We start from the raw sequence: 26,207 nt of genomic DNA, 5'->3' as shown, positions 1-26,207 counted from the left end.
ACCCATGCCAGTATTCTTGCCTGGAGAATTCCATGGACAAGGGAGCCTGGGGGGCTACCATCCATGGGGTTGCAAAGAGTTGGACATGACTGAGTGACTAACACTCTCACACCAATTAAAGTAACATTTTGATGTCTCTGTGGAAATGACGTAGTCACAAGCCATGTCTCAGCACTGATATTTATGTATTTCAATAGCTAAGTCTGTTCTCTTACTGATATTTTAGCAGTTCAGTTAATTAAAAAAAGAAATGTAAGTTGCTCTTAATAATTTTTATAAAGCAATGGGGTAGATTTTTCCTTTGAAATCATTTTTTTTCCTTTGGAATTGAATCTGTAAACTAATGAGTACATACAAAGGGGCGCACAGATAGAATGGATCTTATACTCTTTAATTTTTTTCCTTAAGGGAGAACAACGTGCTGAGACATGGGTTTGTAAATATGTTATTTCCACAGAGACATCAAAATGTTACTTAATTGGTGTGGATGTGTTAGTCACTCAGTCTTGTCTGACTCTTTGCAACCCCATGAACGGTAGCCCACCAGGCTCCTTTTCTTTCTATACTCCTTGGACTGATATAGAACACACTGATGACAAACCTAGAATTAAACCACCTTTATTGCTAAAAGTTTATTTGACACTGTTAGGTACAAAACATTAATGTTACTAGCAAGAAGAGCTGAAAGCTTAACGATTATAATTTGAGAATTGCTGATTATAGTCACAAACTGTTTAGGTTTTATATAGGCTTTAACACATAGGGGAGTCTTGCACTGAAAAACTGTGCTAAGATAAACAAGATGTACCCCCTTCAACTATAATTTTTAAAATAATGTGGTTCATAAAAAATGAACAAATAGAGTAAAAAATAAAAATAAAATAAAATAATGTGCTTCAGTGTGGCTGATGTTGCATTTGTATCATACAACTTGGGTTCAAGCTCTTTCCCCAAAGCCCTCAGAATAACAGGGACAGGAGAAACTTTTGAAGCATTTGCAGTTCATTCTGCAGCTGTTTCAGGAAAGGAAAGAAATATTAAACATCTGCATATTATTTAGGTAATGTTATATACACTTCATTAAAAAAAAATACCCCAATGCTCACATCCCTCTGTAGTTCTCAATATTAAATACACACTACTTACAGCTTCAACGATAATTTTGTCTTGCAGCATGGCCATTCCTTGTCGAATTTCACTTTGCTCATCATTCAGAAAATGTTCATGATCCTTCTCTAACTCCTCCATATGCTAAAAAAGAAAGTCTAGTTCAATGAGAAAGCACCAGTTTTCTCTCACATTCTAGATGGATATGATTAAAGTTCAAAAGTAATAATACTTAATATTCAAAGGATGCTCATTATTTATTCCAAATAAAAATACTGTAACAAATACATGGATATTGAAATACTCACTTAATAGATCTTCTAAATGCTGACTTGAGTCAAACTGTATTATTACAGTGGTACAATCACCTTACCCTTTGCTCAAAACAATAACTTAAGGAAGTTAAGGGGGAGTAAAAACAAAAAGATCGATGGTCCCACGGAATGAAATACCAGAATTTAAAAACCCTCTAATGAGCTTTCTAAACAATAAGTAACAATGCATGTATATTGACTAATAATGAGTGCAACATAGCTCCATTGGAGGGAATAGAATGAGCTCTACTATGACCTCACTACATGATGAAAAACAAATTTATTTCTAAATCTTTACCATTCATTCAGCAAATATTGACCAGGTGCATCCTATCTAAAAATAAGAGTAGTCCTCCTTCCATCCTATCAAAAAAAAAAAAGATAAAAAACTAAGGAGAGGTTTCCAGCTCAGCTGTGTTTTTCTTTACATATTTTTAAAATTAAAAAATAAAAGACAAAAACACTATAACAATTCAGGAAGCATATTCAGCCATGGCTATGTAATTTAAATCAATCAAACAGGATTGATTCTGACTTTGTTGTCAGAATAAGATGTCAATTAGTAAAGGAAGGAGGGAATCAAACCTATTGTAGGCGAGGAGCATACACAAAGCAAGGAGATAATGGTGACTTAGTGCAGAGAAAGCAACCGATCTGTACAGGTGGGAGGAGACAAAGAATGTATGTGGGAAATCACAAAGAGAAGGGGGTGGGTCTTGTTATGGGGGACAAGTTGAACATGTGAAACTTCAAACTTGGAAGCTTTTATGACAGGTTTGCAGGAGGGAAGGGATACTTTTTGGAGGATCATATTACAGAAGTGTGACGGATGGATTGGAGAAGAGAGAAGTCAGGCAAGAGTTTAATAGAACAAGCAAGGGATGATGAGCCCCTGAATCAGGTAGGGCAGCAGCAGTGGAATTCAAAGGAAGAAATGAAATAGGTGCAAACTACTGTACTATACATAAAAGAGACAAACAACACAGGATTTACTGTGTAGCACAGGGAACCATATTCACTATCTTATAATAAGCTACAATGGAAAATTATATATATATATATATGTATGTATATATTTAGATACATAAATCTATATATATGATCTCTCTATATATATGTATATGTATATAAATATATATGTATGTATATGATATACATATATACTCAAGCCAGTCTTCAACAGTATGTGAAACGTGAAATTACAGATGTTCAAGCTGGATTTAGAAAAGGCAGTGGAACCAGAGATCAAATTGCCAATATCTGCTGGATCATTGAAAAAGCGAGAGAGTTCCAAAAAAAACATCTACTTCTGCTCTATTGACTATGCCAAAGCCTTTGATTATGTGGATCACAACAAACTGTAGAAAATACACATGTATGTATATATATGCATAACGAATCAAATTGCTGTATACCAAAAACTAAACACAACATTGTAAATCAATCAGACTTCAATTTTTTTATAAAGAAAGAAATTGCAGTTGCAGAGCTAAAAATTGCAGAGTCCAGTAATTGCTGGGTGGGAAGGACAAGGGACGTGGAGTCATCATAGATAACACTAAAGTTAATACCATAAATGCTGACACTTAGCAATAACCTTTAGAAGCATCTTTTTTGGTACTTTATCAAATCTTCATACCAATTAGTAGTAAATGGTTCTCAGGGAACATTAGAGCCACACCTTGTCTACTTAGAAACATGTTCAAGATAACTTTTGCACATATATGATTCTAAAGCTCTTTAAAGATTATCTATTTATGCACTGGGAAGACCCAAAGGGATGGGATGGGGAGGTAGGTTCAGGATGGGGAACACATGTAAATCCATGGCTGACTCATGTCAATGTATGGCAAAACCACTACAATATTGTAAAGTAATTAGCCTCCAACTAATAAATTAATTGGGAAAAATAAATTAAAAAAGAAAAAAATAAAGATTATCTATTTAAAAGCCTTTAGCTGTTTTACTTAAGCCATCTCAATTAATTTTAAAAGAGTGATACATTAATATCTTGTATTTGGACAAGATGATCATTCAAAAGAACACTTCTGCTTCCCCTGTCACTGAAAAAGAAGGGGAATGTGCAGGGTCCCATCACGTCCTGAATAAGTATGCACATATATATATGAAGAAGGGGACAACAGGCACTGAGGACAATTTGCTAATGTGCAAATATCACACAGCAAATCACTCTCAATCCACAAACATGCAGTCCTCTTCTGGGTTTTTCATTCAGTTATACACTTTGACTTTCTCATGTGATTGTAAATTTGCATATAAAGTCACTATTAGTTACTCATATTCTAAAAGCTAATACCCCATAAATGTTCATACAATGCATTTGAAAACAAAAAAGGTCTTCACTAATTACAACTGCCTGACTTTATATGCAGCAGCAACAGTTAATAGGAGAAAGGTAAAAGACACTTAGAGATGATTTATTAAATTCCTAAATTTCCAGTATATATTTGTCCTTGGCTGATCGCCTAAATACTCATTGCTGAACAAAATAGTTATGATAAAAAGGTTAATCAAGTATCAGTTTTCTTCACCATGTATATACATCTAGATTAAATTCCCAGTTTGCAGTTCCCCATTTTAAATGATTCCCACAAAACTATAGGCTTCCCTGATGGCTCAGATGGTAAAGAATCTGCCTGCAATGTGGGAGACCTGGGCTCGATCCCTGGGTCAGGAAGATCCCCTGGAGAAGGGAATGGCAACCGACTCCAGTATTCTTGCTTGGAGAATTCCATGGACAGAGGCTACAGTCCACAGGATTGCAAAGAGTCAGACATGACTGAGTGACTAACACTTTCACTTTCACAAAAGTATAAAGGAATCCTAAAACTAAAAACACATTTACCAATTAGGCTGTATTCACACCAATGAATTCAAAATGGAGAATGTTTAACAAGTTAAAGGCAGGCACAACCTAAATGTTTTCTCCCCCATAAGTTTGGATAGACACAGACTATCTTCTACTTTTATATACATATTGTTTTTATAAGATGTACTGTGTTACCAAATACAACAGACCTTCAGGAATTGCTCAAATGAATTTTTAATTTTTTTCAGCCTCTGGCTCTGAAGAAGTCTAGCTTGTTGAAGAACATTTCGTTGCTCTCGAAACATACGCTACAAATATAAAAGAAAAAGTGGTAAAATGTGGGCAACGTTTAATATTTGGAAAGCATGTTTATACATTAAGCTTTAAAGGAACTCTCTCTAACTCAATGCTTGTTAACATTTCCTGTTTTGACAACTTTGATGACCAAGTTGAAGTAACTGTGTTCACCACTACAAGACAGAAACCATATAATATTCCTACCCTATCAGTCACTGAGTAGGAGATATTCTTTCTTAACAATCTTCAAAACATGTCATTCTTGAGGTCAAAATCCACAAATGACCCTTCCAATAATGTGTTTACCACGGGTAGGCAAAATCTACAAAGTAATCCTTCCTAACAGTAATTGCTGAGGAACTATTCTTTCTTAACAATACTCAAAGTATATATTAATTCTTGGCCCCTTCAATATGCACATAGACGATCCTTCCAATAGCTGGCCTTTCTGTTCTTTGACCTAAACTCCAACAATAAACTTACCCTCTTCTTTACATTAGCCACTCACTTATATAGTCATACCCCATAGTCATGGGATTCGGTCATTCCCAAGAACTGCCCCGGCTACATGATATTAATTAGAGCAAAGACTTAAACAGGAACTACGGGTCAGGTATGGTTCCAATGACTTTAAGAGACTTCTTCTATATGATCTCATTTTTTTATTCCTCAAAAAGTCTCTATGAGGTACATACTCTCACTGTGTTTCCTTTCATAGATGAGGAAACTGAGACACACAGATAAACAAATCTGTCCTTGGTTTCACAGCTAGCACTGGTCAACCAAGACTGGATCCCAAACATTTACCATTCCGGGGTCCAGGCCCTTGATCACTGTACTATATATACTCTTTTTCCATTTCCCCCAGCATTCAACCACTACCTCCCTGTTTTACACTTCATTCCCTTTCTTGCTACATACAGGTCAACACTACATCAGGAATAACATCCGCTGATGCTAGGACTGTTCATTGTCCCCAACCCCCACTCTCTTGACTTCCTCTCTCCTCCTCCTCAGCTTAAATCCCACCATCGATCATTACACCTATGCCATGGCACATGTACCTTGGCCCCTTCTCTGTCAGTCTTCATGACTAAACCCCAATCCTGGGAAATCCGCCTCTCCAGCTGCTCTGCATCAGCCATGTGGAGTGGCCTCACTTTAAATTCATGATCACTAGGACAGCAACTTAAGTTGCACCCGTAATTGCTGCTTGGCAATGGTATCTCCCTGGTCTTCTCAGGAAACAATTCCAGGGCTTCTTCTCTGCCCCTAAAGGCAACAACTTATCCACCATCCTTACTCCTAAACGGTGACCTTACTACTTCACTAAATAAACAGAGGCACTCCCAAGAGAACACTCATTCTCCCTTCACTACATCTCCCACCCACCTTCACCCATGAGTTCAGGGGCTCTACCTTCTCTCCTGTATCATTGCCTGAGCGATTGCTAATTGAGACTTTGATACAATAAGCTCATTTTAAAGCTAAGGCTGATACTAACAGCTAGTTTTTCTTCTTGTTCCTGGGCTTTCTTCATGTCTAAATCCCACTCCAGAAACAAAGTCTGAAACTGCTGAGCATATTTGAGATAAAGATTCTGCCTGTAAAACATAAGAAAGAGCAATGTCAAACTCCACAAAGATACAAACAAATATCAACTGTATTTAAAACAAAATTGATTTGACACAATTTACACTATAAAAGAAGAAAGCAGTAATAGCACAATAGCAGCTGAAATATTCTCACGGGAAACAGAGAGGTTAAGTGGATAACTTACTCCTCAGTTCCAAAAGTACTGCTCCTGACTGAATAAATACAAACACTATTGCACATGCTCTCTACTTCTTGAAATCTAGTGACAATTTATTGTACTATGAATTTCCCAGAAACATCATTTTATCTATTAATAAAAGCAGTTTACTTTTCATTTCTTCTTACTGAATATCCTGTATGTCCTAATATGATAAGTAGATTCAGTCAGCTTATACTATCTATTTATCAGAGAAGATTACCAAACAGGAATATTTCACTTAACTATTTCCCCTCTTTGGCACAACAATGAATTTTGAAAAAAAGAACAGTAAACACAACTTAGTTAAATGGTACAAATTTTTCACAATATAAGATTAACTTTTTCTGCATAACTGAATACAGTTAACTGTCACAAGAATAATGGTTTAAGACATCAGTCTTACTGCTGAGCTAGGACAGGTCTAAAATGAATATAATTTTATTACATAGAATGAAAACTCAATTGTTCTTTGAAAGGGGAAGGGAAAAGGTCATCTTTATTTTCTTCTAGGAAATATATCTCAATTCTCTTGAGGAGTAGGATTACAAAATTAAAGACTTTACCTGCTTAGGAAAAAAAAACAAGCAAAATATGTTTTGCCTTAGGTTATATTCACCATGAGACACTAAGAAATTATACAAAATGCCATTGTGGCACAAAAACTTAAACCACTTTACCTTTGTTCTTGGTGTGTTTTCCAAACACTATCAAGTTTTTCATTAGTGATTTTGATAGTAGCTTTTGTGTTCATCTCAAACTTTTTTCTCTTTGCAAGAAGAGCCTGTTTCATGTCAACTATATAAAAAATATTTACTCATTAAAGTCAAATGTGGAAAATTATTTTGTTCTGATACATTCAAATCAATATGGGCAAATGCTGCCTCAGCAATACACAAAGACACTTAAAATTTGTAATACAGACACCATTTCAAACAGCAAGATTTGCTCACTTTTTTCTGGAAAACCTTTCCAGTAATAGTATAACAAGTCTAATTTTTCTAACCACAGACCACCTTTAGATTTAGAGACACTGGAAAAGTGATAACAATCAAAGCAATTTCCAAGTTTCAAAATGTGTATAAAGAATCTCAAGAGAAAACTTTCCATTCATTCCTCATCAGAAAACAGTGAAAAGTCAAGTCTTTGTAAGTTTGTAAAGTCTCCTGTAGTTCAAGGGACATGTTTAGATGGATTACCATTAGGATGTGTTGCAAAATAATGCAGAAAAGAACCCTTCGTGAAAATAACCTTCAAAAGGATAATCATTATATTGCAAGTTAAGAAACTGATTTTTCAAGCAATCTAGTGAGTGATGTTTTTAACTGTATTTCACTAAAGGAGACAAAGACGGTGGGTATAAAAATCCAGTTTTCGAGTAAGCAGTTGAGGAACATTTAAGAAATATTTTTACCATAGCTTTGCACATAATGCTTTTATTCATAAGTGCTAAATTTCACAAAGTTTTAATACTTCAAGATAAGCTTTGAAATCACATGGTTTGATTTTATGGGTCTACAATCAATAGTTATCTTTAGGTAATCATGAAGGGTCTGCAATATAATAAATATAATTTATACATCCAGAATCTATACACAATAAACAGATCACCAGGCAGCTCACAAAACAAGCACCTCCTCCCAGTGAAACAGAGCAAAGTATTCACAGCATACTTGCCTGTGATGGTGATCTCTATCAAATGGCCCCAAATGCTTTCCTAAATGTGCTGCCCTCTAACACAGATAGGGTAACTAGTATCTGACAGAACAGTATAAAACTTTCGAGTTTGGGGACCTGATTATACATCTCTCACTAGCTAGGAGAGTTGTCTCTAGTTTTCTCCAACACAGATTATAAATGGTTAAATAATGAAAATAGATTTCATTTCTGCTACTACACCAGAGAAAACAACATCAGAAAGTCATGAGTAGTAACTAAATAAAGACTATTTAAAATTGACCTGAAATTCAAAAAAAATAAATGAAACTATACCAAGCTTCTTTTCTGATCACGATGCAGTAAGATTAGATGTCAACTACAGGAAAAACACTATTAAAAATTCTAACATATGGAGGTAAAACAACACACTTCTGAATAATGAACAAATCACAGAAGAAATCAAAAAAGAAGTCAAAATATGCATAGGAACAAATGAAAATGAAAACACAACAACCCAAAACCTATGGGACTCAGTAAAAGCACTGAAAACGGCAAGGTTCATAGAAATACAAGCTTACCTCCAGAAACAAGGAAAAAGTCAAATAAAGAACCTAACTCTACAGCTAAAGCAACCAGAAAAGGAAGAAATGAAGAACCCCAGGGTTACTAGATGGAAAGAAATCATAAAAATTAGAGCAAAAATAAATGTAAAAGAAACAAAAGAGACCATAGCAGAAATCAACAAAGCCAAAAGCTGGTTCTTTGAGAAGATAAATAAAATTGACAAACCATTAGCCAGACTCAACAAGAAACAAAGGGAGAGGAATTAAATCAACAAAATTAGAAATGAAAATGGAGAGATCAGAACAGACAGCACAGAAATACAAAGGATCATAAAAGACACTGTCAGCAACTTGTATACCAATAAAATGGACAACTTGGAAGAAATGGAGAAATTCTTAGAAAAGTATAACTTTCCAAAACTAAACCGGGAAGAAACAGAAACTCTTAACAGACCCATCACAAGCACTGAAATTGAAACTGTAATCAGAAATCTTCCAGCAAACAAAAACCCAGGACCAGACAGCTTCACAGCTGAATTGTACAAAAAATTGAGAGAAGAGCTAACACCAATCCTACACAAACTCTTGCAGAAAATTGCAGAAGATGGTAAACTGCCAAACTCAGGCCCTATAGGGGCCCCCATCTATAGGTCCCCATCACCCTAATACCAAAACCAAACGAAGATGCCACAAAAAAAGAAAACTACAGGCCAATACCACTGATGAACATAGATTCAAAAATCCTTAAAAAATCCTAGCAAAAAGAATCCAACAATATATTAAAAACATCACATATAATGACCAAGTGGGCTTTATTCCACGGATGCAAGAATTCTTCAATATCTGCAAATGAATCAAGGTAATACACCACATCAACAAATTGAAAGGTAAAAATCATATGATTATCTCAATAGATGCAGAGAAAGCCTTTGACAAAAGTCAACATCCAACGGAAAAAAGACAACCTCTTTAACAAGTGGTGCTGGGAAAACTGGTCGACCACTTGTAAAAGAATGAAACTAGAACACTTTCTAACACCACACACAAAAATAAACTCAAAATGGATTAAAGATCTAAATGTAAGACCAGAAACTATAAAACTCCTAGAGGAGAACATAGGCAAAACACTCTCCGACATAAATCACAGCAAGATCCTCTATGACCCACCTCCCAGAATATTGGAAATAAAAGCAAAACTAAACAAATGGGACCTAATGAAACTTAAAAGCTTTTGCACTACAAAGGAAACTATAAGTAAGGTGAAAAGACAACCCTCAGATTGGGAGAAAATAATAGCAAATGAAGAAACAAAGGATTAATCTCAAAAATATACAAGCAACTCCTGCAGCTCAATTCCAGAAAAATAAATGACCCAATCAAAAAATGGGCCAAAGAACTAAACAGACATTTCTCCAAAGAAGACATACAGATGGCTAACAAACACATGAAAAGATGTTCAACATCACTCATTAGCAGAGAAATGCAAATCAAAACCACAATGAGGTACCATCTCATGACAGTCAGAATGGCTGCTCTCCTAAAGTCTACAAGCAATAAATGCTGGAGAGGGTGTGGAGAAAAGGGAACCCTCTTACACTGTTGGTGGGAATGCAAACTAGTACAACCCCTATGGAGAACAGTGGGGAGATTCCTTAAAAAAACTGGGACTAGAACTACCATATGACACAGCACTCCCACTGCTGGGCATACAAACTGAGGAAACCAGAACTGAAAGAGACACGTGTACCCCGATGTTCATCGCAGCACTGTTTATAGTAGCCAGGACATGGAAGCAAGCTAGATGTCCATCGGGAGGCAAATGGATAAGAAAGCTGTGGTACACAGCACAATGGAATATTACTCAGCCATTAAAAAGAATACATTTGAATCAATTCTAATGAAGTCGATGAAACTGGAGCCCATTATACAGAGTGAAGTAAGACAAAAAGATAAAGACCAATATAGTGTAATAACACATATATATGGAATTTTAAAAGATGGTAATGATGACCCTATACGCAAGACAGCAAAAGAGGCACAGATGTATAGAACAGACTTTTGGGCTCTGTGGGAGAAGGCGAGGGTGGGATGATCGGAGAGAATAGCATTGAAACATGTATATTATCAAGTGTGGAACAGATCACCAGCCCAGGTTGGATGCATGAGACAGGGTGCTCAGGGCTGGTGCACGGAGATGACCCTGAGGGATGGGATGTCGAGGGAGGTGGGGGGGATTCAGGATGGGTAACAGATGTACACCCATGGCTGATACATGTCCATGTATTGCACAATCCTCTACAATACTGTAAAGTAATTAGCCTCCAATTAAAATATATAAATTTTTAAAAAAATAATAAAACTGACCTGAAAAACTGAAATGTCCCTTTAGGTGTGCACACCAAAGGAGGTACAAACTATCTCATCCATTTCCTTACATGTTCCATTCAGGGTACACATGCACAAAATAAAAGCATCATTCTTGGTTCATCAACAATGTTAGTACCATTTTCACTTTCCACAAAATGTACAAAACCTATAAATCAAATCACACTGAATACTTGCATAAAATCCTGTATCTAAGAAGTCTTATAATCCACCGATTTAACATCTAAATTTATAAAAGGTTTAAAACAATTTTCATTAATTATAAATATCACTCAAACATACCTCTAAATTCTTCCAGCATCTTCTGTATTTCATTCCTGTGAAGAAGTTACATCAAAATTTATTCAGTAAAGATAACCTAAAAGACCATACTTGTTATGAAAGAAATCCCCCACTCAAGGATTTCACAGACAATACTTGTTACATGAGCTAAGCTGACTTTAACTAGCAGGTAAAAATTGCTATGAAACATTACCGCAGTGCTCGCTTCGGCAGCACATATACTAAAATTGGAACGATAGAGAGAAGATTAGCATGGCCCCTGCGCAAGGATGACATGCAAATTCGTGAAGCATTCCATATTTTTAGAAACTATAAAACTCCTAGAGGAGAACATAGGCAAAACACTCTCCGACATAAATCACAGCAGGATCCTCTATGACTCATCTCCTAGAATATTGGAAATAAAAGCAAAAATACACAAATGGGACCTAATGAAACTTAAAAGCTTTTGCACAACAAAGGAAACTATAAGCAAGGTGAAAAGACAGTCCTCGGATTGGGAGAAAATAATAGCAAATGAAGCAACAGACAAAGGATTAATCTCAAAAATATACAAGCAGCTCCTGAAGCTCAATTCCAGAAAAATAATCGACCCAATCAAAAAATGGGCCAAAGAACTAAACAGACATTTCTCCAAAGAAGACATACAGATGGCTAACAAACACATGATAAGATGCTCAACATCACTCATTAGCAGAGAAATGCAAATCAAAACCACAATGAGGTACCATTACACACCAGTCAGGATGGCTGCTATCCAAAAGTCTACAAGCAATAAATGCTGGAGAGGGTGTGGAGAAAAGGGAACCCTCTTACACTGTTGGTGGGAATGCAAACTAGTACAGCCGCTATGGAAAACAGTGTGGAGATTTCTTAAAAAACTGGAAATAGAACTGCCATATGACCCAGCAATCCCACTTCTGGGCATACACACTGAGGAAACCAGATCTGAAAGAGATACGTGCACCCCAATGTTCATCGCAGCACTGTTTATAATAGCCAGGACATGGAAGCAACCTAGATGCCCATCAGCAGATGAATGGATAAGGAAGCTGTGGTACATATACACCATGGAATATTACTCAGCCATGAAAAAGAATTCATTTGAACCAGTCCTAATGAGATGGATGAAGCTGGAGCCCATTATACAGAGTGAAGTAAGCCAGAAAGATAAAGAACATTACAGCATACTGACACATGTATATGGAATTTAGAAAGGTGATAACAATAACCCTATATGCAGAACAGAAAAAGAGACACAGAAATACAGAACAGACTTTTGAACTTTGTGGGAGAATGTGAGGGTGGGATATTCCAAAAGAACAGCATGTATACTATCTATGGTGAAACAGATCACCAGCCCAGGTGGGATGCACGAGACAAGTGCTCCGGCCTGGTGCACTGGGAAGACCCAGAGGAATCGGGTGGAGAGGGAGGTGGGAGGGGGGATCGGGATTGGGAATACATGTAAATCCATGGCTGATTCATATCAATGTATGACAAAACCCACTGGGAAAAAAAAAAAATAATAATAAAAAAAAAAAAAAAAAAAAAGAACTGCCATATGACCCAGCAATCCCACTTCTGGGCATACACACTGAGGAAACCAGATCTGAAAGAGACACGTGCACCCCAATGTTCATCGCAGCATTGTTTATAATAGCCAGGACATGGAAGCAACCTAGATGCCCATCAGCAGACGAATGGATAAGGAAGCTGTGGCACATATACACAATGGAATATTACTCAGCCGTTAGAAAGAATTCGTTTGAATCAGTTCTAATGAGATGGATGAAACTGGAGCCCATTATACAGAGTGAAGTAAGCCAGAAAGATAAAGAACATTACAGCATACTAACACATATATATGGAATTTAGAAAGATGGTAATGATAACCCTATATGCAAAACAGAAAAAGAGACACAGATGTACAGAACAGACATTTGGTCTCTGTGGGAGAAGGTGAGGGTGGGATGTTTCGAGAGAAGAGCATGTATATTATCTATAGTGAAACAGACCACCAGCCCAGGTGGGATGCATGAGACAAGTGCTCGGGCCTGGTGCACTGGGAAGACCCAGAGGAATCGGGTGGAGAGGGAGGTGGGAAGGGGGATCGGGATGGGGAATACATGTAACTCCATGGCTGATTCATGTCAATGTATGACAAAACCCACTACAATATTGTAAAGTAATTAGCCTCCAACTAATAAAATGAAAAAAAAATTTACCTATCCTGCTGCAAATAAAATAAATAAAATGCATCAAGTTAAAAAAAAAGAAAACATTACCGCAAATCTTCCTGAAATGTTTCTGCAGAGGGCTGTTTCCCTCCGAGGGTTTCAATCACTGAGCTGTTTTCTGCACAGAAATAAAAATGGAAAACCTTTATAACTGATGTATGACATTTTGGTCAAGTTTCCCGAAGAAACAGCCTCACTGTGTAAGGTTCCAGGATTTGCATCACCAAAAGCTTCTTATAGCAGACATCTCGAGGAATCATGTATGCACAGGTCAGATGAAGTTAGGTCAGGGACCAGGACCACTTTTTGGAGACAGAATTACAAGCCTTTCAGGGTTTACAATTAGGGGAAAAAAAGAAAAAAAAAAAAAACATGTAGCACCCCAGGAAATGATTTGGAAAGAAGGACGTGCAAGCAGTTATGAAGGAGAGCTGCTAGGAAGCTTACAGGGCAGTCCATCTGGGATATGAGGCTGAACTGGGCAGCCTTCGGTACATGACACAGCTTGGCACACACATGGCTTTCCCTGCTTACTATGTGGAGGACTGGGAAGCAGTGACCCAAGGGACAGGGTTACTGCCCGACCCCATACCCCCGCCCTTGCCCATGCGCTGTGATCTGCAAAGATTTTGGACAGACCATACCTTGGCAAAAATTCTCTGGCTCACTCAACTCTCTTCTCTCCTGACTCCCAGAGTCACAGGCTGCCATAGCCTGAGCCTCCATCAGGGCATCCTCAGCCCTCCTGAGACGCTTCCTCCCACGCGTCTCCATCCACTCGTGTCTTCCAAGGTACAGACAATACACCTGCACCCTGCAAGCACAAACGTAAAGACACAGATGGCCCCAGGATCAACGAGCGATGCCAGAACAGGGTGTGTACATTCTCCTGTCTCCTGTTGGACCAGGAGCTGTTGAACCACGTAGTGATCGTGACCCCTTCCCCCCAGCAATGCGATGGAGGACAGGCCGCTGCACTGCCCCTCCCAGCCCCGTGCTGCCCACGGACATCTCAGTGTCACGACCCTCTGGGGACAGAGTGTCAGGACCCCACGTGGGGACAGAGGCTGACCCCTGTGCCTCGTGTCCCCAGGGATCCTGTGCCCGGCGGGGAGGCCCAACAACATGTAGGACGAAGCTGAGTATACCTCCATAGGGGTGGGGAATAAACCGTTCAGCACCTGTCCAGGCACAGTCGGGTAGGGGGCCTTCCCAACACACCTTCTGGACCCCATGATGACCTCAGGGCACTGGCTCATCCCGCCCGGTGGCCGGGCAGGAAGGACAGACCTGGGTGGATGATGCCTGCCCACCCTCTGAGACTCTCCTGGGTTGTGGGGACCGACAGCTCTCCCCAAACCCCGCCTGCTGGCCCAGCCCTTGGGGTCCTCCTTCTGCCCGGCTGGAGACCGAGGGGAAGCCTTGGGGACATCGCCTCAGAGGCCAGCTTGGCTGCCACAGCCCCACACTCTGATTCCTTCAAGTCTGAGAAGATGGCGCCGCCCCTCCCCCAGCCCTGCTCACGGTCATGTGGTGCCGCCGGCCTCCCTGAGGGTCCCTCTGTTCCCCTCTTGGATCCCTCTGCCTGTCCCTCCCTCCCTCCATCCTTTATCCACACAGGGGAGCTCCTCACCACAATCTCCAAACTGCGAACCTCACACCGCACACGCGACGCTCCTCTCAGGACCTCGGGACAGCGCGGAAGCAACCGGCCTCTCCTGAGAGGGAGCAGCGCCGATTGGCTGGCACAGTGCGCATGCGGGAGGCGGGGCCTGGGCCTCACCCCGCCCCTTACAGAACAGCCCTCCAGGGCGGGGTGCTCAGGCTGGGGACCCACGCTGCGGCTCTCCATGTTCTGTCTGCAGAGGACACTGCCCTTGCGGGCCGTTTTCCTGGGAAATCACAGAAGGCCAGGGGAGTGAGGAACAGGTGCTCCAGCCTCCGCCTGCCTGATGAAGGAGCATTTACCAACCCCTAGTCACTCTCCTCCTGATTTCCGTTCCACTCACTCCCTTCCGCTTGCAGATGAAGAGCCATCCTCCAGGGTGTCTTGTATAAACCACAACCCTCCATTTTCAGGTTTGGATTTTCCTTTCTTTCTTTTTTTTTTTTTTTTTTTAAAGACACTGTTACCTAATCCTTAAATAGCCTTGCTTACTTATGTTGTCTGCAAATCACCGTCAATTGTATCAGGTTCTCTGTGGTCTTCTGCCACTTCCTCTTTGCATCACTCGACATTGTGGCAGTATCAACCAGTATCTACAGTGTGACCTGTCTCCACCGGGCTTTCTCTTTCCCTGCCCTGTCATGTACCCTTGTGGAGCCACGCCTCCCTCTGTCCCTCCATTTTTCTTCTTGTCCCTGGACATCTGCATGCTTTCCACTTGAGAGCCCTTCAGAGCACCGATGCAAGCAGTGTTCTGATGTCTAGCCCATGTGCAATACGCATTTCAGTGTTTAAGGGAGTGGGATGGCTAGGTCATAGGCTCACTGAGTGCAGGGAAACTGTCTCCATCTTTTGCCTCCACCAGCGGGTTGAGTCCCATTGTTTCCTATCCTCACCAAATACTTGCTGGAATCGGGTTTCTTGCCTGTTGCCACTCTGCTGCTGCTGCTGCTGCTAAGTCACTTCAGTCGTATCCGACCTAGTGGGTATAAAATTACATCGGGGAGAATTACTCTTTTGCGTATCTCCAGTCACTCATAAGGTTGAGCTCCATTTTTATGCTGTTTGGTCATTTCAAATTATTCTCCATGAAAAGTGTCACTGGGGGAGTTTTTTCAAGTTTTCCCTTTGGTAGAAGGTTTAGTTATAAATTCATAGAAGTTGCTGGTATGTTGGGATATTAGTCTTTATATGTGTGTTTTCCTGTGCCTATTAAAAGAACTTTATCTTTACTCTGGAGTCATAAAATCTTCCTCCTTTATTTTTTTATGTTTTTAAGGTTTATTTTTCATTTTTGAATCAGTGTTCCTGTGGAAACTGGTGTTTTCTGCTGACATTATGTAGAGATCCAACTGCTTTATTTCCCTTTATGTAGACATTCAAAATTGACATATTCATTATTCAAATAGTATATAATTTCCTCAAAATCATATCATAAAGAAAACTATTCATCTTTGCCCACACTGATTGAAATACCACCTTATTCATACCATAAATTTCTGCATGTTATTTGGTCTAGTCTGTACTTTCTATTATGTTCCATTCGACAGTCTGTCTACTTGTGGTCCAAGACCACACTGTTTTAATTATAGAGCCTTTGGACTATCCTGTAATATCTAGTTGGCCAGTTCTCATGTAAAGCTCTTCCCTTTGGTTGTTTTTGAAGTTTTCTTGCTTTTTTTTCTATTCTATCATCTTGATATCTCTGGGAGGGGAGGGAAGAACTTGTTGGCATTTGTATGGGATTGCATTAAATCTGTAAGTTATCTCAGGGAGAACTAACATCTGGATGATGCTGAAAGGTCCTAACAAGTGACAAGATGATACACAGCTAACCAATACTTTAACAAGTGTTCAATATAACAATCAAACTCATAACTTGCAAAGTTAATCTTCAAAGAAGACCTCTGAATCAGCCTTCCCATCTGTCCGTCCGTCAGTCACCTGTGTTCACTCACTCAGCACTTTGGAACTTGTTCTTACCCCAATTTCCGTGCATATTCTCTGGTGTCTTGGTTCCTTAAATGTCCTCATCTAAAATGACCTGCTCCTGCACTCTGTTTAAACTACATCAACTTCGAGGGCCTCACCCAAAGTTGCTCTGTCTTAAAAATCTGCCCTTCTTATATCGTGCACTTGAACCACTGTCTCCTATCCTTCGAGTTCTCCCACCGCATCCATTTACCAGCCTCATCAGAACACCCACTCCACTGGCACTTTTTCTTTCCTATGTCCACGAATCCTCCTAGCTTCGCATGAGTGAAGGCCCAGTATCTCAGTCAATTCCTTCCCTAGAACCTCCTGGGATGCCCCTGTCTTTGTTGGGTGAAGTCCTATTTTTCTGAAAAGCCAGCTCTCTTTCCTTTTGCTGGCCCCTGCCACGGTGGAGAAAATTACCTAAGATGGCCAAGAATTAGCACCTTGGATTGATGACTGACAGCCTCAACCAAGCCCACAAATTCCTCCCCACTTATCCCATTTGCATCTGGTCAACCCACTTTCTCCACTTGCCATTTTCGACGTTTTCCACTCTGCTCCACCTTTAATCCTGCTCCTTCCCCTCACAACTCCCCTGCCATGCTCAGCAACTCACTCTTTCCCTATTTTTCTGAGAAAAAATGGTTCAGATGGAAACCCAGGCACCTATTGCCCTCAAACCTACAGGCCACCCGCACCTGTCCCAAACTGTCCCCCTGTCTGAGGAGAGAGGGCCTCACCCCTCTGTTCTAGGGCACATGGCCTCCTGTCTTCCAGGAACCTTGCAGGATCCACTCTTGTCCACGGTGTCTCTCCATCCTCTATCTCGAGCCTCTCTTTCTCTTTCCCACCACTCCCACTAACCTTTGCACGTATTCAAATCTCCTTCAACTCAAAGGAGAATCTCTTGGCTCTATTTTCAATCAACCCATCCCACCCCCACTCTCCTCTTAGCAGTCAAAGGTCTATCAAGACTTGTGTATGCTTGTTGCCTCAATTTCCTCCCCTCCCATGTGCTCTGTGACCTACTGTAAGCCAGCACAACATGAACTCCCACAACTCTTCAAATGGCACTCACCTGAAAGCTGCCAGTGACCTCTGTGTGGCCAAATCGAGTGGATTTGATCCTCATCTCTTTTGATTTGCAGCAGCATTCATCACCACAAACTGCCTCTTGCTTTTCTTTGCCCTCTTCCTGTGTTCCTTTGGCTTCCATAAGTACATATTCTCTGGTTATCCTCTTGTCCATCTGGCCACTTCTCAGTAACTTTGCTACCTCTGCCTCCCCTGACACTAGTGGGAAGTTACATGGTGGGCCTCTCCAGAACTTGCCTTCACTCTGCTCCCTTCTCGACTTATACCCTTTCTCTTAACATTTTCACACATGCCCACCCAGGGTACAATTACCATTTACATCAGTTTCTCAAGGTGTGGAGCATGCACCAGCCTGTCTCAGGATCACAGGGTAGTGGGTGTGTTAAAATCCAAACTCCCAGGGACTTCCCTGGTGGTCCAGTGGCTAAGACTCTAGGCTCCTAATGCAGCAGGCCCAGGTTCAATCCCTAATCAGGGAACTAGTTCTCATATGTCACAACTGAGAGCTCACATGCCCCAGTTAAGGATCTCACACGCCTCAAGGAATATTGCTGTAACAGAGGCCCGGCACAGTCAAATAAATAATCCAGTCTCCTTGGCCTTATGCAAGGCCCACAGAAACAACTCCGTGGGTGGGCACTGGAAAGCTACATTTTTTTTTTCATTCATTTTTATTAGTTGGAGGCTAATTACTTTACAATATTGTAGTGGTTTTTGCCATACATTGACATGAATCAGCCATGGATTTACATGTGTTCCGAATCCTGATACCCCCTCCCGCCTCCCTCCCCATCCCATCCCTCTGGGTCTTCCCAGTGCACCGGCCCTGAGCACTTGTCTCATGCATCCCACCTGGGCTGGTGGTCTGTTTCACTATAGATAATATACATGCTGTTCTCTCGAAACATCCCACACTCACCTTCTCCCACAGAGACCAAAAGTCTGTTCTGTACATCTGTGTCTCTTTTTCTGTTTTGCATATAGGGTTATCATTACCATCTTTCTAAATTCCATATATATGTGTTAGTATGCTGTAATGTTCTTTATCTTTCTGGCTTACTTCACTCTGTATAATGGGCTCCAGTTTCATCCATCTCATTAGAACTGATTCAAACGAATTCTTTCTAACGGCTGAGTAATATTCCATTGTGTATATGTACCACAGCTTCCTTATCCATTCGTCTGCTGATGGGCATCTAGGTTGCTTCCATGTCCTGGCTATTATAAACAGTGCTGCGATGAACATTGGGGTGCACGTGTCTCTTTCAGATCTGGTTTCCTCAGTGTGTATGCCCAGAAGTGGGATTGCTGGGTCATATGGCAGTTCTATTTCCAGATTTTTAAGGAATCTGAACACTGTTCTCCATAGGGGCTGTACTAGTTTGCATTCCCACCAACAGTGTAAGAGGGTTCCCTTTCCTCCACACCCTCTCCAGCATTTATTGCTTGTAGACTTTTGGATAGCAGCCATCCTGACTGGCGTGTAATGGTACCTCATTGTGGTTTTGATTTGCATTTCTCTGCTAATGAGTGATGTTGAGCATCTTATCATGTGTTTGTTAGCCATCTGTATGTCTTCTTTGGAGAAATGTCTGTTTAGTTCTTTGGCCCATTTTTTGATTGGGTCGATTATTTTTCTGGAATTGAGCTTCAGGAGCTGCTTGTATATTTTTGAGATTAATCCTTTGTCTGTTGCTTCATTTGCTATTATTTTCTCCCAATCCGAGGGCTGTCTTTTCACCTTGCTTATAGTTTCCTTTGTTGTGCAAAAGCTTTTAAGTTTCATTAGGTCCCATTTGTGTATTTTTGCTTTTATTTCCAATATTCTGGGAGGTGGGTCATAGAGGATCCTGCTGTGATTTATGTCGGAGAGTGTTTTGCCTATGTTCTCCTCTAGGAGTTTTATAGTTTCTGGTCTTACATTTAGATCTTTAATCCATTTTGAGTTTATTTTTGTGTATGGTGTTAGAAGGTGCTCTAGTTTCATTCTTTTACAAGTGGTTGACCAGTTTTCCCAGCACCACTTGTTAAAGAGGTTGTCTTTTTTCCATTGCATATCCTTGCCTCCTTTGTCGAAGATAAGGTGTCCATAGGTTCGTGGATTTATCTCTGGGCTTTCTATTTTGTTCCATTGATCTATATTTCTTTTTTTTTTTTTTTACATTGATATGAATCAGCCATGGATTTACATGTATTCCCAATCCTGATCCCCCCTCCCACCTCCCTCTCCACCCGATTCCTCTGGGTCTTCCCAGTGCACCAGGCCGGAGCACTTGTCTCGTGCATCCCACCTGGGCTGGTGATCTGTTTCACCATAGATAGTATACATGCTGTTCTTTTGAAATATCCCACCCTCACATTCTCCCACAAAGTTCAGAAGTCTGTTCTGTATTTCTGTGTCTCTTTTTCTGTTCTGCATATAGGGTTATCGTTATCACCTTTCTAAATTCCATATACATGTGTCAGTATGCTGTAATGTTCTTTATCTTTCTGGCTTACTTCACTCTGTATAAGGGCCTCCAGCTTCATCCATCTCATTAGGACTGGTTCAAATGAATTCTTTTTAATGGCTGAGTAATATTCCATGGTGTATATGTGCCACAGCTTCCTTATCCATTCATCTGCTGATGGGCATCTAGGTTGCTTCCATGTCCTGGCTATTATAAACAGTGCTGCGATGAACATTGGGGTGCACATGTCTCTTTCAGATCTGGTTTCCTCAGTGTGTATACCCAGAAGTGGGATTGCTGGGTCATATGGCAGTTCTATTTCCAGTTTTTTAAGAAATCTCCACACTGCTTTCCGTAGCGGCTGTACTAGTTTGCATTCCCACCAACAGTGTAAGAGGGTTCCCTTTTCTCCACACCCTCTCCAGCATTTATTGCTTGTAGACTTTTGGATAGCAGCCATCCTGACTGGTGTGTAATGGTACCTCATTGTGGTTTTGATTTGCATTTCTCTAATAATGAGTGATGTTGAGCATCTTTTCATGTGTTTGTTAGCCATCTGTATGTCTTCTTTGGAGAAATGTCTGTTTAGTTCTTTGGCCCATTTTTTTAATGGGTCATTTATTTTTCTGGAATTGAGCTGCAGGAGTTGCTTGTATATTTTTGAGATTAATCCTTTGTCTGTTTCTTCATTTGCTATTATTTTCTCCCAATCTGAGGGCTGTCTTTTCACCTTACTTATAGTTTCCTTTGTGGTGCAAAAGCTTTTAAGTTTCATTAGGTCCCATTTGTGTATTTTTGCTTTTATTTCCAATATTCTGGGAGGTGGGTCATAGAGGATCTTGCTTTGATTTATGTCGGAGAGTGTTTTGCCTATGTTCTCCTCTAGGAGTTTTATAGTTTCTGGTCTTACATTTAGATCTTTAATCCATTTTGAGTTTATTTTTGTGTATGGTGTTAGAAAGTGTTCTAGTTTCATTCTTTTACAAGTGGTTGACCAGTTTTCCCAGCACCACTTGTTAAAGAGGTTGTCTTTTTTCCATTGTATATCCTTGCCTCCTTTGTCAAAGATAAGGTGTCCATAGGTTCGTGGATTTATCTCTGGGCTTTCTATTCTGTTCCATTGATCTATATTTCTGTCTTTGTGCCAGTACCATACTGTCTTGATGACTGTGGCTTTGTAGTAGAGTCTGAAGTCAGGCAGGTTGATTCCTCCAGCTCCATTCTTCTTTCTCAAGATTACTTTGGCTATTTGAGGTTTTTTTGTATTTCCATACAAATTGTGAAATTCTTTGGTCTAGTTCTGTGAAAAATACCGTTGGTAGCTTGATAGGGATTGCATTGAATCTATAGACTGCTTTGGGTAGAATAGCCATTTTGACAATATGAATTCTTCCAATCCATGAACACGGTATGTTTCTCCACCTGTTTGTGTCCTCTTTGATTTCTTTCATCAGTGTTTTATAGTTTTCTATATATAGGTCTTTCATTTCTTTAGGTAGATATACTCCTAAGTATTTTATTCTTTTTGTTGCAATGGTGAATTGTATTATTTCCTTAATTTCTCTTTCTGTTTTCTCATTGTTAGTGTATAGGAATGCAAGAGATTTCTGTGTGTTAATTTTATATCCTGCAACATTACTGTATTCATTGATTAGCTCTAGTAATTTTCTGGTAGAGTCTTTAGGGTTTTCTATGTAGAGGATCATGTCATCTGAAAACAGTGAGAGTTTTACTTCTTCTTTTCCTATCTGGATTCCTTTTATTTCTTTTTCTGCTCTTATTGCTGTGGCCAAAACTTCCAAAACTATGTTGAATAGTAGTGATGAGAGTGTACACCCTTGTCTTGTTCCTGACTTTAAGGGAAATGCTTTCAATTTTTTACCATTGAGGATAATGTTTGCTGTGGGTTTGTCATATATAGCTTTTATTATGTTGAGGTATGTTCCTTCTATGCCTGCTTTCTGGAGAGTTTTTACCATAAATCGATTTTGAATTTTGTCAAAGGCTTTCTCTTCATCTACTGAGGTAATCATATGGTTTTTATATTTCAAATTGTTAATGTGGTGTATTACATTGATTGATTTGTGGATATTAAAGAATCCTTGCATTCCTGGGATAAAGCCCACTTGGTCATGATGTATGATCTTTTTAATATGTTGTTGGATTCTGCTTGCTAGCATTTTGTTAAGGATTTTTGCATCTATGTTCATCAGTGATATTGGCCTGTAGTTTTCTTTTTTTGTGGCATCCTTGTCTGGTTTTCGTATTAGGGTAATGGTGGCCTCATAGAATGAGTTTGGAAGTTTGCCTTCTTCTGCAATTTCCTGGAAGAGTTTGAGTAAGATAGGTGTTAGCTCTTCTCTAAATTTTTGGTAGAATTCAGCTGTGAAGCCATCTGGTCCCGGGCTTTTGTTTGCTGGAAGATTTCTGATTACAGTTTCTATTTCTGTGCTTGTGATGTGTCTGTTAAGATCTTCTATTTCTTCCTGGTTCAGTTTTGGAAAGTTATACTTTTCTAAGAATTTGTCCATTTCTTCCAAGTTGTCCATTTTATTGGCATAGAGCTGCTGGTAGTAGTCTCTTATGATCCTTTGTATTTCAGTGTTGTCTGTTGTGATCTCTCCATTTTCATTTCTAATTTTGTTGATTTGGTTCTTCTCCCTTTGTTTCTTGATGAGTCTGGCTAACAGCTTGTCAATTTTATTTACCTTTTCAAAAACCCAACTTTTAGCTTTGTTGATTTTTGCTATGGTCTTTTTTGTTTCTTTTGCATTTATTTCTGCCCTAATTTTTAAGATTTCTTTCCTTCTACTAACCCTGGGGTTCTTCATTTCTTCCTTCTCTAGTTGCTTTAGGGGTAGAGTTAGGTTATTTATTTGACTTTTCTCTTGTTTCTTGAAGTAAGCCTGTATTGCTATGAACGTTCCCCTTAGCACTGCTTTTACAGTGTCCCATAGGTTTTGGGTTGTTGTGTTTTCATTTTCATTCATTTCTATGCATATTTTGATTTCTTTTTTGATTTCTTCTATGATTTGTTCGTTATTCAGAAGTGTGTTATTTAGCCTCCATATGTTGGAATTTTTAATAGTTGTTTTTTTTTTTTTTTTTTGCTGTAATTGAGATCTAATCTTACTGCCTTGTGGTCAGAAAAGATGACTGGAATGATTTCAATTTTTTTGAATTTACCAAGGCTAGATTTATGGCCCAGGATGTGATCTATTCTGGAGAAGTTTCCATGTGCACTTGAGAAAAAGGTGAAGTTGATTGTTTTGGGGTGAAATGTCCTATAGATATCAATTAGGTCTAGCTGGTCCACTGTGTCATTTAAAGTTTGTGTTTCCTTGTTAATTTTCTGTTTAGTTGATCTATCTATAGGTGTGAGTGGGGTATTAAAGTCTCCCACTATTATTGTGTTATTGTTAATTTCCCCTTCATTCTTCAACAAATGCTAAAGGATCTTCTCTAGACAGGAAATACAGAAACAGTGTATGAACATGAACCCAAAACAACAAAGCAAATGGAAATGGGACCATTCTTATCAATAATTACCTTAAATGTAAATGGGTTGAATGCCCCAACCAAAAGACAAAGACTGGCTGAATGGATACAAAAGCAAGACCCCTATATATGCTGTCTACAAGAGACCCACCTCAAAGCAAGGGACACATACAGACTGAAAGTGAAGGGCTGGAAAAATATATTTCACGCAAACGGAGACCAAAAGAAAGCAGGAGTCGCAATACTTATATCAGATAAAATAGACTTCAAACTAAAGGCTATGAAAAGAGACAAAGAAGGACACTACATAATGATCAAAGGATCAATCCAAGAAGAAGATATAGCAATTATAAATATATATGCACCCAACATAGGAGTACCACAATATGTAAGGAAGCTACATTTTTAATGCATTCTCCAGGTTGCTGTCAGCCCCACTAAAGTTGGAACCACTGTATTTGTGAAGGCCTGGCTGACATTCACAAAGGCAGCTCAACATCTCCACCTGCTGGCTTCCTGACACTAGTGTCTTAGTTTCCCAATTAGAGTTCACGGATGCTAAGAAAGGATCAAAAATGAGGGAAAAAGAGAAAACACACACACACACACACACAAAGGAAACAAAGAACAACGGATAAGAATGGAGTATCTGCCCGACCAATAACCAAGATTGAGTTATATCCTCTTCTGACTTTCCTAGCTCCAAATTAGAGCCTTCTGTGCCAAAGGTTTAGGGGTGAATTTCATTGATGCCTTTCAATTCTCATCCAACAACATGAGAATTTAGGCGCTGGGTGAATCTTTTTATCTATAGACCATCACACCAACTTTCTTACTTCTTACAATGTACGGACAACACTTATCGAATGTTCAAAGGTAGCCTTCCAGAAGTTAGCTAAGGAGAAGCATTCTACTTCCCCCTGATAATCTATGATGGGGTACTCTAATTTAACCTAACTTCTAATGTGAAGCCTTTGGTCCAATTGTAGAAATAATAAACCTTGAGTGTAATAAAATTGATAACAAATATGATTTATGAAGGAAATGGAATTCACCCCTAAGTCCACTACTCAGGCATAATATGCCATTTCACACTGGCGGTATTATTTGCTTTCATTCTTCTCTCTGCGTATGGAGACAGATAGACAGGTGTCTACACAGAGGTGCAGATGTAAATAGAAAGACAGTTATAAGGATACTGTTACAGATAGAGATACAGAGTCTCCCTACATCAATTTAACTTTTCTACCTCCCTCAGTTATCTGCTTGCTCATGCATTTTCCTTCTTTCATCAAAGATGAAAATCTATAGGGAATGTGGAACAGATGCACCACCATTTCACAATTTGTTGCAGGGTTAGTCCTTAGGAGGGCATATTGTTGATACTTGTCCTTAGAGAGTCTTGTCCATTTTCTCCCTCTAATTCTCTGTATCCATGACAAAACACTTGCTTTCTTTTTTGGCAGTCTGGGATGCAGAATCTTATCGAGGCCGTTGGACAGCCTAAATATTACATGCTTTGTTTCCTCACCACAGCCTCAAAGAACTCAAGACCAGAGGCCAACTCTTAGAGAATTTCTCAGTGCATGAAATGTTGGTGATGGATCCTGACATATCAGTAGAAGTTTCACAGGTGAATGAGGAGGGGGAAAGATAGTCCAAGCAATAAGAGGGGCATCTGCAAGAGTATCGAGGCAGAGAAGTGCATGGCACTTGTGGGAAATGGGATGTGGCTGACAAAGGGTGTGGCTAGAGCTGGGGCCCGCAGTGGAGGATGAGCAGCTATAAGACCACGAATATAACCTGAGGGCCACTGGTGAACCATGATCACTGCCAGTGTTGGAGAACTTTACTATAGAGTTGCCACCAGACTAAGTGCTTGGCAGACCTTTCTTTGGAGCCTCTGAATAATGAAATCCGTCCAATTACAAAAGTTTCATGTAAAAACAGAGCCACAGGTTCATCATATTCATGTCAAATACATTCATTCTGATAACGTTCTGCAGTTGCTTTCAAGTGTGGCAGCATGCCAACTTCAGTAATTAATTACTT

General features: G+C 39.7%; 1 protein-coding gene and 1 non-coding gene across 2 annotated transcripts in view; one reads left to right on the top strand and one right to left on the bottom strand.

The window, feature by feature from the left end:
• Nucleotides 1-7,133, bottom strand: part of LOC133052177 (synaptonemal complex protein 3-like) — a 39,234-nt gene extending 32,101 nt beyond the window's left edge. The window contains exons 1-4 of the mRNA XM_061136943.1: nucleotides 7,021-7,133; nucleotides 6,053-6,152; nucleotides 4,461-4,559; nucleotides 1,147-1,251 (exon numbers count right to left, since the gene is read on the bottom strand). Of these exons, the coding sequence (XP_060992926.1) occupies nucleotides 1,147-1,251; nucleotides 4,461-4,559; nucleotides 6,053-6,152; nucleotides 7,021-7,133 (417 nt within the window). The remainder of the gene's footprint in view (nucleotides 1-1,146; nucleotides 1,252-4,460; nucleotides 4,560-6,052; nucleotides 6,153-7,020) is intronic.
• A 4,293-nt stretch (nucleotides 7,134-11,426) lies between these two features.
• Nucleotides 11,427-11,533, top strand: LOC133053198 (U6 spliceosomal RNA). Its single transcript, XR_009692133.1, has one exon. It is a non-coding gene; the product is annotated as a U6 spliceosomal RNA (small nuclear RNA).
• Nucleotides 11,534-26,207: the final 14,674 nt, after the last annotated feature.

This window comes from Dama dama, chromosome X (genome assembly GCF_033118175.1).
Source record: "Dama dama isolate Ldn47 chromosome X, ASM3311817v1, whole genome shotgun sequence".
Taxonomy (NCBI): Eukaryota; Metazoa; Chordata; class Mammalia; order Artiodactyla; family Cervidae; genus Dama; species Dama dama.
This window is presented reverse-complemented; position numbering and strand designations above follow the sequence as displayed.